The sequence below is a fragment of the Lagenorhynchus albirostris genome, chromosome 8 (assembly GCF_949774975.1).
Source record: "Lagenorhynchus albirostris chromosome 8, mLagAlb1.1, whole genome shotgun sequence".
Classification (NCBI taxonomy): domain Eukaryota; kingdom Metazoa; phylum Chordata; class Mammalia; order Artiodactyla; family Delphinidae; genus Lagenorhynchus; species Lagenorhynchus albirostris.
The window spans coordinates 32216389-32233497 of NC_083102.1; the positions used below are offsets into that span (position 1 = coordinate 32216389).

General features: G+C 42.4%; 1 protein-coding gene and 1 non-coding gene across 8 annotated transcripts in view; both read right to left on the minus strand.

Annotated features, from left to right (window-relative positions):
* Positions 1 to 17109, minus strand: part of ST7 (suppression of tumorigenicity 7) — a 254701-nt gene that overhangs the window by 17626 nt on the left and 219966 nt on the right. For 6 of the 7 annotated variants that reach the window (XM_060156804.1, XM_060156802.1, XM_060156803.1 and 3 more), the window contains one exon: positions 2570 to 2720. In XM_060156804.1, the coding sequence (XP_060012787.1) occupies positions 2570 to 2720 (151 nt within the window). Of the gene's footprint in view, positions 1 to 2569; positions 2721 to 17109 lie in introns of those variants that run through there. The other variant, XM_060156807.1, reaches the window with a different exon arrangement.
* On the minus strand, positions 5636 to 5742 carry LOC132524997 (U6 spliceosomal RNA). The gene has a single exon (XR_009542132.1). It is a non-coding gene; the product is annotated as a U6 spliceosomal RNA (small nuclear RNA).

Genomic DNA, 17109 nt, shown 5'->3' on the forward strand with positions numbered 1-17109 from the left:
TCAAGGTTCTTGGGATCCTCCAAGGTAGATAGCACCTGGTAAGCACTCTCATGGTTCTCTTTTCTTTCTAAAACTGAATGGTATGGCTCTCTTTTTGAAAACTGAACAGCAGCGTAACTTCCTGGTTCTTAATTATCTGTAAGGATCAGATGCTGAATTTATCTTTCCTATAGGCCCCTGACTACCTTGCCACACTGTTTTATGTCTAAAAACTCACCCCTACCTACTAGAGAACGGACTTGAGGATACGGGGAGGGGGAAGGGTAAGCTGGGACAAAGTGAGAGAGTGGCATGGACATACATACACTACCAAACGTAAAATAGATAGCTAGTGGGAAGCAGCCACATAGCACAGGGAGATCAGCTCGGTGCATTGTGACCACCTAGAGGGGTGGGATAGGGAGAGTGGGAGGAGGGAGATGCAAGAGGGAAGAGATATGGGGATATATGTATATGTATAACTGATTCACTTTGTTATAAAGCAGAAACTGACACACCATTGTAAAGCAATTATACTCTAATAAAGATGTTTAAAAAAACCAAACCAAATAAACAAACAAAAACAAAACAAAAAACTCACCCCTTCTTTTTATTCTAATAAAGAGGTAATTACATCCCCTCAGAGGTACTACACTGCTTCATGTGGGGTTCACTATGTCACTTCACATTTCTCACAATCTCACTGTCCTTCCCAGTTGTTCCAGAGCATCTCCCTATTGTTACATGATTATATGGGTAACTAATTTCCAAACAGAATTTCCTCATGGTTTTTTTTTAATAGTTATGCCATTCCTGACACTGTGTCTTCATCACTTCTGCCCACCCGCTTTTGACCTTTTCTATAGGACTGGTAACTTTCTTATCAATTAGATCCAATCAATAAGCTTCTATTACTATGTTTCCAAGGTACCGATCTATAAATACGTTCTTATTTGGTTAAGTCAGTTTGTCCATTTAATTTTACCACGACTAACACTAGGTGAGGCCTCTCATGTTTATTCTTGCTGGGCTTTTTCTGTCTCTTTCTCATGTTTAAATAAAAATTCCTTTTGTCTCATCTGGATAGAACACTTTAAATGCAACAAGAAGCCCAAGCCAGAGGGGACTGCATACATGTCCACACACACCCTGAGCAGAGTGTGCTGTCTTAACATATCCAAATAGCGGGACCAGGACACCTGGAGTATGTTACCACACTTACAGAGTAGGGGTAGAAACATCGATCAAGTCGATATCCCTCAAGTTATAAATAGTAAATGATTTAACTTGACCCGCTATCAATTCTCTAAAGAAATGTTTTCAAAACAACTAAACAAAAAACTTTCAATCAACCTGAGTCCCCTGTCAAGTTACTTTTACTCCATCTCATTCGGCTGCCCCCCCTCCCTTCCTGCACCAGTTTAGATTCCTGCTGGGTTAGGGAAGGGCAGGAAAAGGGAAGAGCAGAAGATTAGCAAAATGAAAATGGAAGGAGCAAAGATAAACAGTGAAAGGAATTAAAAAGACATTCATTTGTGAGGCTAATCAGAGTAGGAGTGAACTAAGGAAAAATTATCTGAAGACTCTAATATTTCTTTTCCCCATGAGAGGGGGGAATAAAAAACCCATGCTACATGTTGTGTTTGTTTTGCTTAAGTTAATGATAACTGACTGTCAATATATATGTGGTCCAATAATCCACAATCTTGAGCCTTTTTCCTTAATTTTCATTCTCCCCAACAGCCCCACCGCTTAGCATTTGTTCACAGTGTCCTTGCTTATAATACCATCCCAGTCCTTCAAGGCTTGGTTCAAATCTCATATGACCCATAAGGTTAACCATGACTGCTCCACCCCATAGGCCTCTCCTGTCTGAAGAATCACTGGGCAGCTGTTACATGCTGCTGATGACTCCTCCCAACTGGATGACATGCTTCTCCAGGGCAGGGAGCACGTCTCATCCACCGTTGGAGCCGCTTCTCCTTACACGGAATGACGGTGCCCAGCTCGTGCTCAGATCAGTTTATCCCCACATCCATCTAATAGGCATTTATCCCTTAATGCACAATGCTACACCTGCCACCATACTGGAGTCCAGCGGCCACTGCTCTTGTTCTGAAGCAGGTGTAACCGCTGCTCGTTTGTGTTTGGCTAACCCAGCTCTCCTGGAGGATAACTGTGGCTCTTCAGCCAACCCTCCCAGAAAGGCCATCCAGAAGTGGTCATCAGAGCCCAGCACGAGGCCTGACCCCACGCCAAAGGTTCCCATGGTGCCGAGGGGCTGTCCAGGTCTCCAAAGAGGGTTTTCCAGCTGTAAAATGCTCCTCTGCCAGGATAGCCCAGACTCACCCCATCCACTGTATAAACTTGCCTTTTTGAGCTGTAGAGATGGGATCACCACAGTAACACCCGCCACCACTGGGAAACTAGAGAGCCTGAGTAATTAACCATCTCTTGGTGATGGAATATCACAGAGAAGGAGAGCTATAGATATGCAAATCTCCATCATTCACCGTGAACACTCAGGGTAAAAACAGTTTTAGCATCTTTTCATGCTTTAAAAACATTTCAAAGAAAGAAAATTACTTACTGCCTTCCCACGTACAATGCAGAAGATTCAAAGCCCCTTCTACCCTCTTCCAGTGCGCCAGATGAAAGAATGCATACGCTATTGCTTCACTGTCCCCTCTCTTCAGGATATGTTCTGGGGGCAGGATTAAGCTTTTCATTTCTAGTAGGTACTGAAATAAAAAAAAGGCAGGAGACAGATGTGTTAATACACAGTAATTTGGAATTCAGAATGGAAAATGGAGAGGTTGATTTCCCTAAAGCCGCCGCTCGTAAGCATTTCATCAAACCTGCAACCTCATCACTACATTTGAAGGCAATTACTGAAACATCCAGCAATGCAAAGTTTGCTGGCAGGTAATTAGCCTTGTACTAGTTTCCTACAGTGAACATCAGAGGCTTTCAGGCTAAGATATTCTAATCAAAGAAATATATATATACATATACAGACTCAAACAGCAAAAAGGAAAATTTAGAAGACACAATAAGTTGGTATAATCTTGTAACCAGAACGAAAATACATAAAACAAACACATGAAGGTTAAGAAGTTTCATATGACTAAACCAACCACACTGGAGAGACCTGAGGATGATTAGCACTGCCCGTTAGGTTTTCCTCACAGATCTATCAAGGAGAAGGCCCTAGTCCTGCAGAAAGGGTCACCCATAGCTGCTCAGGTGCTGGAGGAAGAGGGGTGGCAGCCTGGGCACAGGAAGACCCAAGGGAGGGGAGCAGTACAGACCCCAAACCACACTGTTCTTTCGGCTCCTTTCCGAAACACTGCAAGGGTCTCAGGAGCGCAGGGCAAGAATGGATATTCTTCCTGGGGGCTCACAGCAGACTAAGTTTCCCTTTGTACTCTTTCGTGTTTACTACAGAATAGAAAGGGAAGCAAATTCAGGCCGGTATTTTATATTTGCAGATGCTCACTTGTCTTTGCCAGCTGGCGTTCCCCGAGCTCCACTCTTCACCACCTCCCCTCCGGATTCGTTCCCAACACACACACACACACACACACACACACACACACACACACACACACACACACACATACACACACACCCCACCAACAACAACCACTGTCACAACAACCCAGTCATCTCCTGTAAAATGGAGATTAGCAGACCACAGAGGTACGTGTTTCATGAAAACAGCACAAATACAGTGAAAGGAGGTGCTATGAGAAGAGATGTCCAACAATTTTAAATTTATGAAAGAGGGGGAAGAGTGGAAGAATCCAGATCCACAGAATGGAGGTCACAAGACACCCATCAATGTTTCGCTCTCATCTTGCTGTGGGTTCATACACTGGGCATGTGGGGTGCAGTGGCCTTTAAGTTTCCTCTCCTGTTGGCATGCTTGGCATCGGGGCGCACCGCCCAGCAAGAGCCGGGTGGACACATTCCGGCCTCTTGGTTCAGCAAATGAAACTTTCCTTGCTCTGGGTCTGATTATCTGAAGAAAGCTCCAAGCCTTAGGCCTCAAAGCAGGAAGAGCAGGAAATGAGAGCCCACCCCGAGAGCAGCGGAGAGCAGCCGTGCAGCCCTCACACTTGCGGAGCCGGTGGGCTTGAAGGCCCTCCTCGATAGTAAGACCTCTTCCCAGGCTGGTCCATGAAAGGTGTTCATCATTATTATTATTTTTTTGCAGTACGCGGGCCTCTCACTGCCGTGGCCTCTCCTGTTGCGGAGCACAGGCTCCGGACGCGCAGGCTCAGCAGCCACGGCTCACGGGCCAGCCGCTGGGCGGCATGTGGGATCCCCCCGGACCAGGGCACGAACCATGTCCCCTGCATCAGCAGGCGGACTCTCAACCACTGCGCCATCAGGGAAGCCCTGGTGTTCATTATTTTGATGGGAGGTCCTCAAGCACGAGTTCATGTGCTTTTTTGAATTCTACATGTTACTGCCTTCTTCCTTCATCTTGTTTTGAAACAGTGAATGACAAAAATCTTTTAGGAAAAATAACGATTTTGAATTACCTAGTAATCCAACTAGCACTGTATCTATTGATATAATAAATATATAAATATAAGGTAGAATTTTATGTTCAGAAACATATCGTCTCGTGATTTTACCTTAATAGAAGCCTTTATGTCATGGCTTCCGCTACTGCCCACGATGATTTTAGAAGGCCCCAAGAGTCATAACTTGTAAAATGCTATGAACTCTATTAATTGTTTCTAATAATCATCAGGATAACAAAGGAAAGGGAAAATTTCTTGCTTAATGAGTGCCCTAGAACAAGATTTTGACTTCTGAGTTTCTAATAATTATTTATAGCCTACCAAATAGTCAACTTTTTTTATGTCTCTTTATTGGAGTATAATTGCTTTACAATGTTGTGTTAGTTTCTGCTATACAACAAAGTGAATCAGCTATACGTATACATATATCCCCATTTCTCCCCCCTCTTGCGTCTCCCTCCCACCCTCCCTATCCCACCCCTCTAGGTGGTCACAAAGCACCGAGATGATCTCCCTGTGCTATGTGGCTGCTTCCCACTAGCTATCTATTTTTACATTTGGTAGTGTATATATGTCCATGCCACTCTCTCACTTCATCCCAGCTTCCCCTTCCCCCGCTGCGTCCTCAAGCCCGTTCTCTTCACCTGTGTCTTTATTCCTGCCCTGCCACTAGATTCGTCAGTACCGTTTTTTTTAGATTCCATATATGTGCGTTAGCATACAGTATTTGTTTTTCTCTTTCTGACTTACTTCACTCTGTATGACAGACTCTAGGTCCATCCACCTCATTACAAATAACTCAATTTCGTTCCTTTTTATGGCTAAGTACTATTCCGCTGTATACGTGTGCCACATCTTCTTTATCCATTCATCTGCCGATGGACACTTAGGTTGCTTCCATGTCCTGGCTATTGTAAATAGAGCTGCAATGAACATTGCGGTACATGACTCTTTTTGAATTATGGTTTTCTCAGGGTATATGCCCAGTAGTGAGATTGCTGGGTTGTATGGTAGCTGTATTTTTAGTTTTTTAGGGAACCTCCACACTGTTCTCCATAGTGGCTATATCCATTTACATTCCCACCAACAGTGCAAGAGGGTTCCCTTTTCTTCACGCCCTCAAAAATATGGAATGGTCCACGAATTTGCATGTCATCCTTGTGCAGGGGCCATGCTAATCTTCTCTGTATCATTCCAATTTTAGTATATGTGCTGCCAAAGCGAGCACACCGTTCCTTTTCATTTCTATGATTTAGGAAAGGCTTTCAAAGTCACATCTGTGAGAGAACTCTTCTCTTGGGCTAAGGAACATTCAGGAAAAGGAGCACCTGAGAAGAAGTGGGCCTGGCAGCCACCCACATGTGGGTAGAAGTCTAAACAAACTAGGAAGGGGCGTGGCAGAGGAAACTTGGGGAAAGAGGGAGGATTTTTAGAAAATTATCTACAAAGGGATATGTTAGATCTGTGTTGTCCAATACGGTAGCCTCTATTTAATGTGTGTCTATTTAAGTTTAAATCAATTAAAATCAAATAAAATTAAAAATTCAGCTCCTCAGTCCCACTAGTCGTATTTCAAGTCCTCGAGTGCTATATGGAGTTAATGACTACCCTACTGGACAATGCAGAGACATTTCTATGATCACAGAAGGTCCTAGTGGACAGCACTGCTTCAGACAGTGGAAGTTTCTAACCCTGAAGTAACGGAAACAATTTTTAACATGAAAAAATTTCACAGATGCCCATGATAGAAACTGTAAGTGTAGAATCTACTGATCAAAAATACACAGCATGGCAAATAGTTATACAATAAATAGTAATGATACAAGAATTCGTTCAAAAGTATTGTAGGCCACCAGGGCATCTACATAATATTTGGAAAGCAATAGTGCACATGTGTGTGAGACAGATGGTTTACTCAGACTGAACGTGGTGCATATGGCTTCAAGGACGTCGTCCACAGCCACCCAATGTGAGCCGTGAGGTAATGCTGTTTCTCCCCTAAGCTCCCTCTGATCTTTGTACATGTGTACTTTTCACAAACCACCTTAGATTAGCTATCCATGTGTCCTTCTCCTCAGCTCAATTATAAGTCCTCAAGAACATGAATCTCATTTCCCAAGAACTCTCTCAAAATGAGCATCCCCTGGCCTCAGCAGCCTCGTGAGACTAACTAGAGCAACTCACCAAGGAAACTCAGAGGCCTTCTCATCGCATCTACTTTATGGCAGAAATAGGTTATGTCTATAAAGGAGATTTATACTGCAGCATAGTTCCAAACAAAATGTTGGCTCTAACCAAATAATGAAGGCTAATAACAACAATGTGTTAGGTTCCTGGCCAGGCTTAAAATGGCTGGCAAGATCGGTTCTCAACATGTGCAACATTTAAATTAGAAAGGCATGGAGCAACATTTCACATCTTACTTGTTGAGAGAAAAATAAATGGAAGAGGGCAGATCCCTATCCACAAGTATGCAGAAATCAATTAGAATAACTGTAGCTTGCAAATCAGAGAACACTCCCTGCCTGTCTGCAATAGTTACTTGGCTTCTATTCGCTAAGCCAGCATCCTGTGCTATCTTGCTTGCCATCCTGCCTCTAACTTCCTTCCCAGATTCTCAAATCACATTGATCTTGAAGCAAGGCTTCTAAAGGTTTCGGAAGGAACTTTTCAAAATCTATTTGTGTCAGAATCTAGTTCCTATGCCCAAGATGGGAACATATAACGTTAGAACAGGCAAAGAGGAGCTCAGTAGTGCCTACTTATGGAGGTCTGTGAGCAGAGGCCGGCTCACCTGTCAGGAGAGATGCGCCCTGTCACAGGCTACCACACGTGACTGCTCAAGTCTCTTCTGTTAAGATCTTAAAATTCTATAATAATTAGAGTGAACATGATCCCAAAGTTATCCTTCACACAGACATTAATGCCAAAAAATCCATACCCCCTTTTAGGATTTCAATACCGACAACAGCAGATGTCATAAGAAAATCACTGGCAAAAATACAGGAATAAACAAAACGAGAAAGAACAGATTAATTAAACAACAGTACATTTAGATGATAGCTATCAAATTGCTCCCCAAAATCAGGTAGTAGAAGAATATTTACTAGCATGAGGAAATGTTCCTGACATATCATGAAGGAAAAGACCAAGTGTATCGTACAGATTATGATTTGGGTAATACAAATGTACATGTAGGCATTAAAAGCATTGGAAGGTCACAGATTGAATGTGAATGGTGGCAAAATATTTGATTTTATGGAAGATTAATTTCTTTTGTGCTTTTTCTATGCTTTCCAAGTTTTCTATAATAAGCATTTTAATATTTTTTCTGTCTATATATATATGTGCGTGTGTGTGTGTGTGTGTGTATATATATATATATAATACAAAACTATTTTCTAGACTTGCATCAAGAACGTAAACAGCAAACCACGCAAACAAACAAGATAACCAGAGAGAGCAATTTTTCATATGTGTACAGTGCTTTGGTGCAACTGGCTCTGAAAGAGGCTGTGAGCCCAGAAAAGATGTTTTTAAAACATCAGTAAAGGGTTCAGAGAATACAGCTAGTGCTACTTGGAAGACATGCTACATATTCTGAGTTTCAATGCTGTCCACACCCTGGACTCAGTAAGACGCACGCTGGAATAGGACAAAAATGACGCAGGAACCTCGGCTCGCTCAGGCCACGCTGCGATGAAGGCTGAGATGCACAGTCCCCCGGCCCTGGCCCCCTCCCCTCAACTGCCCTCTGCCCCTTTGCATCACTGTTTGAATCCTGTCTCTACTATTCCGCTAAGAGACCTTGGCCAAGTTATTTAATTTCTTTCAACCTCAGGTTGCTCATCTGTTAAAACAGAAAAATAAAAATACCCATCTTGCTGTTTTAACTTTTGAATATTACACAGGATAATATTTGTAAAGCGTTCACACGGCTCCTGGCACATAAGTATTCACTAAATAGTAGCTAGTTTTGTTAACAAACAAACAAAAAAATGAAGTATTTAAATTACCGTGGAGGTAAGTTATACTTCTTATGTAGTGTGTCCCACAGATGATTGAGTCTGTTTCTAGGTAAAATACCTCAGCAATTTTATAGTAGTAGCAGTTCAGCTGAAGAGAACTGGCTGCCAGCAGAGTCACCAACTGACCAATATGGAGACAGACACAAAGCAAAGCTGAAATGCCAAATTCAGCCTGGTGATCTGTAGTACCACTCAGGGGTCCTCTTCTCAAGGTAACTGTTTCTTGCTGGTTCACTTACCTATTCATCAGTTACTTTGCTTCATTCAAAAAATATGGGTGTGTTCACAGTATATCCCAAAGAAAGATATGGGAGTGCCGTAGTGTCCCCCAAGGGCACAGATACAGCAGTGGTCACAGTGCTCTCTAACGATCTTCTGTGGGAGCACCCACAGTCTACCTCAAGGGCACAGATATGGCGCATCCACAATTCACCTGAAGGGCACGGACACGATCAGGTCAGGTAACTACCTTGCTAATCCCTAATCTTTGTAGGAGTGTGTGTGTGCGCACGCATACGTGTACAAAGAAACGATGAAATTCAACATGGTGACTGCCTTAGTAAGAGGTCTATACTTAGTACTCAGGAAGCAAACGGGGAGCATTATCTCTGGGACAGCTTCACAGAAAAATGAGTCAGTCTCACTAAATAAACAAAGGTTTACCTGTAAAGATGAGGGGAGGCAGAAGCCACCGCAAGGCTGGGCACTAAAGCATCAGAGGACACACTGGGCTTGCAATCTTGAGGTGCTTGAGTACTAACATGACAGGAATTGCCAACACTGATGAAGCACTAACGTGCGTCAAGCTTCTTATCTCAGGAACCCCTTACAGTTCTGTGAGGGAGCTGATAGTATTATCCCTAGTTTACAGATGGAAAAATGGACGCTTTGGGAAGTTAAAGAGCTCATCCTGGGTTGCACAAGTTGTATGTGATGGAACCTGCGCCGGAACTCAGGTGTTATGCTACTCTCCGAGGGAGTGAAGCAGGAAAAGTGGTTGTAGAAGGTCTTGCATGCTATGCTCCAGAGTGTGACCTTCACCCGGAGTTATTCCGTGGTTTTCAAACTTTGAGACGCCAACAAATTTGTTCAAAGGAAAAAAAGGAAATATCAAACAGAATGTGCAAGTGACGTAAAACAAAACTCTGGGGATCTTGGGGGAGGGACCCACAAGAAGACTGAAGACCCTTATGGCTCCTAGGGAGACAGTTTGAAAACCTCTGCAGTAGGCAATTGGGAAGTGAGTTGGTACAGTTTGTGGTTTTGAAAGAAATGGGCAAGTCACGTGTAGGAGCACCCGACAGGGAAGAGATTCAAGTTAGCAAAGTCAGAAAGTTCCTGTCACGGTCCGAGTGAGGGGTGAGGAAACCGAGGACGGGGACTTCCCCTGGACGTGGTGCCTGGCTGAATCTGAGGGCAAGAGAAGGAATCAAAGGTCACTGTGACATTTCTAGTTTAGGAAACTAGAATAATGTGAGATCATTAGCTAAGACGAAGACACCAGAGGAGGAAAAGGCTTAGCAGCTGTCGTGCCTGCCAGACTTCTCTGCCTGCAGTGAGGAGTGAAGGTGTGCAGGTCTGGAGCCTGGGAGAGCAGCTGGAGACAGGGGTCTGGGTGTGTGGGGAGAGGCTCAGCCAGTGGCAGCGCATGAGGTCTCCCAGGAGGGCTGCAAGCAGGAAAGGAGAACCAACCTGAGGGTGAGCAGGGAGGAAGCGCTGCAGGCAACGAGTGCTCAGAGAGGCAGGAGTGGCCCAGGAGAAGGTGGCAAGGAGCCAAGATGACCTCAGATAGAAAAAGTGGTCAGTGGGACCAAATGCCCAGGAGACATGAGATAGGATGAGCTGGGGAGGCCGTGGCGGGAGTGACCTTGGTGGGAGCAGCTACAGTGGTTTTGTTAAAGAAAGAGACCTCTTAGAAACTTTCTATTCCTGAGATACATTGCTAAAAACTGGTTTCTGCTCATTTTTCTCCGGGTCATATTTCCACAATACATTCTCCTTACTCTAATGCAAAAAAGCTTTGGAACAAAACATGACTCAATTCAAAAACAACTTATATTGAAATAATATTTCTGAAATATACCATTGATATACAATATCACAGACAATCTGCCAGGGTATTCTGAGTTTCTGCTTCCACGCTTCAAGCATTTTTAAATGTTAAAACCCACTACACATTTTGTTTCCTAAATTGGATTAAAAAGCAATTTTATACTCTGTCAATCAGCTTTACCAAGATATAAAGGGAGGCCTGCATTAGTGTTTGCAAGAAATAGAATTTCCATCATTATAACAAGGTCCTGTGGACACTCCATTGGCAGATACATTTACCAGGATGTTTTCCCCCACGAGCCTTTCAAAATTCCCGTGAAATTTTAGATTAACATGATATGAGCTTTTTAAAAAAAAATGCAAATTTTTAATGGGAATGCATTTCTGTCATAACATTCTTCATTCTTTGCTCTCCATTTTTCTCACGACTTTCTCTCCATACTCTGATATAATTTAAAAACTAGATCTTCACCCCAATATTCTGTCAAGCTCAGGCTGCTCTGTTGGTAAATAAGCTTTAGGAGCATGGTGAGCCCCCTTCCGCCAGCACCCTCAGGGTGCCAACTGCACCCCCTGCAGGTCCCTGGGTGGGCCCAGTAAGATGAGTGCGAGGTTTAATAGTGCCGGGATTTTAGGCAAGATGAAGAAGAAAGCTTTTCCCCATCGGTGCTGGTGATCTTTCTTGATTTTTCTCCCTCGATAGCTCCACCCACAACACCCAAGCATCCCAAGTAGCTGGGGCTCAGCATGGGTGTAGGGCCTCCTGTTCTATACGTGGGACCTCACAAGCTGGGGGTTTTCCTGTGGTGGTGGTCAGGGCTCACAGACTTCTCTCTGTATGCAGAGGTGCGTTGGGGTTGCAGGGCTACCAGCCTTCTCATTCCAGTTTCATCACAGTGGTTCTACTTTTAATTACTTTGTTCATTGGGGTTTCACATAAGATTGCGTTAGGAGGGAAAAACTGTTTATTGCTTTAAAAATAATAAATCGTTATTAATTAGTTTGTCGTTCCTGTTTTGTTTGGGTTTTTTTTTTTTTTTTTGGTGGCGGAAGCAGGAGTGGCTATGCTAGAACAAGAATACAAGGCAGAGGTCAGAAACGGGCACCTGTTAATCAGCAAAGGACTTAGCCAGCAGTTACAAACTGGAAATCCCTGAAGACAACAGCTGCAGCCAGAACGTGCTAGAGCCTCCTCTCAAATCTGGAGGCCTGAGGAGAACCTGTGGGTACTCCAGGTCAGGGCCCTGTAGCGCCACCGTTACACTCTCTGGTTATCCTTCTTCAGACTAGGGTGGTCCAAGAAGTACCATTAATGCATGTTTCTAGGCAGCCCCTACTTCCACCCAGCATGCAAGTGCAGAAATAGAGCTGAAGGTACAAGCAAAGCGGCGATGAAAGGGCCAGCACGTATCGCGCACCTACTACGCACTGAACGAGTTACACAGTGTAATTCCACTTACTTTTCAACAACCTTATGAAGACTTAACTCTTATCCCCATTTTATCAAAATAGAAACAGGCAGGGAGCTAATTAACTCCTCCTTCCCATACTTCCCTCTGGTCCCATGGAGAGGAAGTGGGTGTCCTTGTTTTGAACACTTTTGAACTCTTTCAATAATACTTGATAGGTCTGCCTACCTTTATGTTGGTACCCTTTGCACCATCATTGTAATTAATGCTTTCTCAGTAATAATAGGAACTCTACATACTTGGCCTGACAATTCAGACACGCACATGGCTGAAAATGTTCCACGTTACTAGTAGTGGCAAAGGAATGCAAACTAAAAGAACAGAATTCCAGCTGTACTTAATAAAATCATAATTTTTTTCTCCTTCTCTCACCCTCTCTGTTTCGTTTTTGTTTTTAGACAAACTGCTAAATGCTGGCGAAGGTGTGAGGAAATGGAAAAGTAGGAGTCACCAGCTGATGGGAGTGTAAACTGCTACAATTTTTTTGGTAAGCAACTTGGCAGTAAATATCAAGAACCCTGAAGTGCTTCTACATGTTACTCAGTCATTCTCATTCTGTAAATTTATCCTAAGAAAATAATCTTAAAGACCAAAAAATCTTTATACCCAAAGAGGTTCACTACTGGAGTTGACCACAACCTGATGTCTACAATTAGAGGATGCAAGAACCAAATCATTCTCTTCAACAAATGTTGCTGGAAAAACTAGGTATCCACATGCAGAAGAATCAAACTGGACCCATATCTTACCCCACAGGCAAAAGTCAACTCAAAATGCATTAAGAGTTAAACATAGGTGAAAAAAATTCCTAACACTGGTCTTGGCAATGATTGCTTGGATATGATACCAAAAGCACTGGCAACAAAAGCAAAAGTAGACAAGTGGGACTACATCGAAATAAAAAGCTTCTGCACAGTGAAGGAAACAATCAACAGAGTGAAAAGGAAACCTATGAAATGGGAGAAAATATCTGTAAACCGTAGCTGTAAAGGAGTTAATATCCAAATAAATAAGGAACTCTTCCAACTCAATGTTTAAAAATAACCTGATTTAAGAGTGAGCAAAGGACTTGAAATGCCATTTTTCGAAAGAAGACATACAATGATCAACAGGTACATGAAAAGGTAACATCACAGATCATCAGGGAAATGTAAATCAAAACCACATTAAGATATCACCTCACACATGTTAGGATGGCCACTATCAAAAAAATAGAATATGACAAGTGTTAGCAAGGAAGTGGAGAAACTAGAACTCCTGTGCACTGTTGGGGGAATGTAAAATGGTGCAGCCGATATGAAGACCCCTCAAAAAATTAAAAACATGATCCAGCAATCACACTTCTGGGGATTCATCTAAAAGAACTGAAAACAGAATCCTGAAGAGATATTTACACTCCCATGTTCACAATAGCTGAGAAGTGGAAACAACCTAAATTTCCATCAACGAAAGCATGAATAAAGAAAATGTGATACACACACACAATGGAATATTATTTAGTCTTAAAAAAGAAAGAAACCCTGCCTTATGCTACAATATGGATGAACTTGGAGGACATCATGCTAAGTGAAATAAGTAACAGAAGGACAAATACTGCATGATTCCACCTATATGAGGTAGCGAAAGGAGTAAAATGCATAGAAGCAGAAAGTAGAATGGTGGCTACCAGGGCCTGGGAGGAGGGAGAAATGCAGAGTTGCTCTTCGACTGGTATAAAGTGTCCGTCACGAAGATGAAAAGGTTCTAGAGATCTGCTGTACGACGACAGGCTTATAGTTAACAACGCCGTGCTGTATACTTAAAAATTTGTTAAGAGGGTAGATTTTATGTTATGTGCTTTTTATAACAAAAAAAAGGAAGTAAATCATCCAGAGAATATTTTAAAACGTTTGAAGGCACATGGCTAAAAGACGTGCACTTTACTGTTAAGTTAGAGGATAACCATTTTAAGGTCAGAGAACTCTGAAAATCTGATGATCCTCCCCCAGGAGGAATAAATTTACCCCCAATTCCCAACCATAAAGTCCAACTGAAGCGTCCCATGTTAATTTTTAAAAATATGAATATGCTATGTGATTATGATTCCTAAGTATGAAAAATGCATAGGAAAAAGGCTAAAAAAATGGTCTTAAATATGACTAGATACGATGGGATTATGAATGACTTTATTCTTTTCTCAAATATAAAAATTATTATTATAATACCACTACAGAGGGAAAAACCATATCTAATACTGCTTGTAACAAACCAATAATTTAGTCTATTTTGGAAATTTGTCAAAATGAAATTTATCTTTAGCACCCTGAAGGAGTGAATGTAACATCCTGCAAACCAAAAATGTGTCTCTTCACAGGGAGAGCCTTACGATGGAGGTGTAGCATACTAAGAGCACATAGCACTAATTAACTTAGGTCTGTGTAAAGTAACGGATCACTGATAGAAATGCGTCCCTCCCATGTCAACCTTGTCCAGCTGGGCAAGAGCAGGGCAGGTGAGGAAGCACATTTTCCGGGAAAGTGGAAGAAAAAAACTGAAGCCCAAAATCCATTAAACAGTATATAGCAATACAACATAACAATACATAGATAATACAGAACAGAGCTGAACTTACCCTTCATTTGTCCAGCATTACATGAGTGAAATTTTCTTGAAAAAAATGGAGAAACTCTCTTTAAACTCAAAACTGCTATTTTAATCACATTAAATGGGAAAGTCCTCTAATGGTTTAAAGATTTGTCTTCTTCAACTGTGTACCCAGTTCTTGGAAATCACCAGCATGATTAAGATCCTAATACCCCTAGTCATTCTCAAAAAGAGGTGAACAGTAAGCACATAATCAATGCACTGTAGTGAGAGACCAGAGGGGGAAGACTGATTCTGGGACAAGGAGAGCACAGGCTTCCTGGTGGTGACTTATAATGGTGGGGGTGAAGGATGAGGAGGACTGCCTCAGAAGCAGCAAAAAGGGAAGAGGAGAAGAATGTTTCTGGAACAGTAAGTGGACTGTTGGAAGGATCTAGAAAAAAATGAAAAACAAGTTGGGTTAGATCATGAGGGGTCCTGAAGAACTATCCAAGGAGTTGGTACCTTCCATAGGGTTGGAGACACTGCTGCACTTCCTTGGGAGGGGAGTAACACAATTCGATTCGTAGTATGAGCCTATGGGCTGCTTCTTCCTTATAATCTGCTGCAATCTAAAGCTTCAGAAATCCTCATGTTTAGAATCTAACGGCTTCAGAGGCTCTCCTTCAGAACAGAAATCCATGGCTTTTTACTATTGTTATTTATTTATTTATTTTTCAGTACGTGGGCCTCTCACTGTTGTGGCCTCTCCCGTCGCTGAGCACAGCCTCCGGACGCGCAGGCTCAGTGGCCATGGCTCACGGGCCCAGCCGCTCCGCGGCATGTGGGATCCTCCCGGACCGGGGCACGAACCCATGTCCTCTGCATCGGCAGGCGGACTCTCGACCACTGCACCACGAGGGAAGCCCTACTATTGTTATTTATTTCCCAGTCCTGAGATGTGGTTAGGAGCTATACTCCCTACTCCTCATGTTTGCAGGTAAAGAGAGTTCCTAAGAATAACCCTCCTGGGGTAAATAACTAATATTTATCATTGGATGTTGAAATATTAACTATGCTTACTGGGATACCAGTTGGAACTAAGATGGAAATTTATGGAAGGCAGTTCACAGTTATCATATTTGGTATTTTTTTCTCCTGCCAAGCAGACTATAATTGGGTAAAACAGCGTGTATATACTGAAAATTCCTGTGGTGGGCCACTGACAACTTCCTGTGAAAGAGAAAAAGAAGGCTATGGCAGTGTTTAAGACATGATAATATCCTGAAGAAATCTGAATTGTCTACAGGGAATTGAGTGCCTTGGGAAGGGATGTGGCCGCCGTCATTTGAAGGTTCAAGCCTAGGCTGGTCTGCCACCTGGTGGGATCTGGGGGTCAGTGGAGGGAGATGTTTAAGAGCCGGATAACCCAGAATCAGTTCAGGCTCTGTCATTTAATTACTGTGTGACCAAGAGCAGATTACTTAACCTCTCCAAACCTGCAGTGCCCTCATCTATGTAGCAGGGATAATAATATGATACACTTCACAATGTTGTTATGAAAAATAAATGAGATGGCATATGTAGTTCAGTTAGCACTGTGCTTGCCACATAGTAAACATTAATAGAAACCAAAAATAAACATAATTATCATAGTATCATTATGAGGAGAGATTTAAGCTTAAAATGGGAAGGTGTCCTACATGACATTTAAGATCCCTTCTTACAACAAGAATCTACGTGTTTATATCCTCCACTGATGTTTCATTAGAATTAAGGCTATTCTCTGCCTGAAAAGTCATATACATATATATACACACACACATACATGCGCGTGCACGTGTATGTGCATTCGTGGTCACGCAGATGTGTGCACGTATGCACGTGTATGTGCATGTCTGCTAAAGCATTAGCAAGCAGTCCAACAAACAGAACACGTATAAAAGATGTTTATAGCAGCCTGCATACGGTACACGAGTACCAGAGGTTTGTGATTAATTCTGAACATATGAGGTCAGTAGCTCCCAGGGCTTTTTCCCCACAGAAATGCCAATAATGAGGACGATCTGGAAACAAGTTTCCCCCTCAGCACAATCACCAACAAAGCAAAGGGATGGAGAATCAGTTTACTTACATGCCCTATCTTCTCTCAGTTTAATGATTAGAAGGTAAAGTGAAATCAAATTATTTCAACTTTTTCAAATAATTTCCACTTTTAGAAGACTTCTATTTTGCAAGCAGAATGCAGTTGACTGAGGTTAAATTCTTCCATGGCAGCTTTAAACTATTTCTTAGGGCTTTTACTACTCTTCTGGAGGCTCAACCATTTAAGACCATTATCTAGAATTAAACGACAGCTTCAATTAAAATATCTAACCAACAAGTATTGTTCCAGTTTTCTATCTTGTGTCCCAGGATTACAAGGCTCAGGTTGGTATAACTGGAAAAATTAAGATTCAGGTCCCATACTTGAGGAGCTGCCAA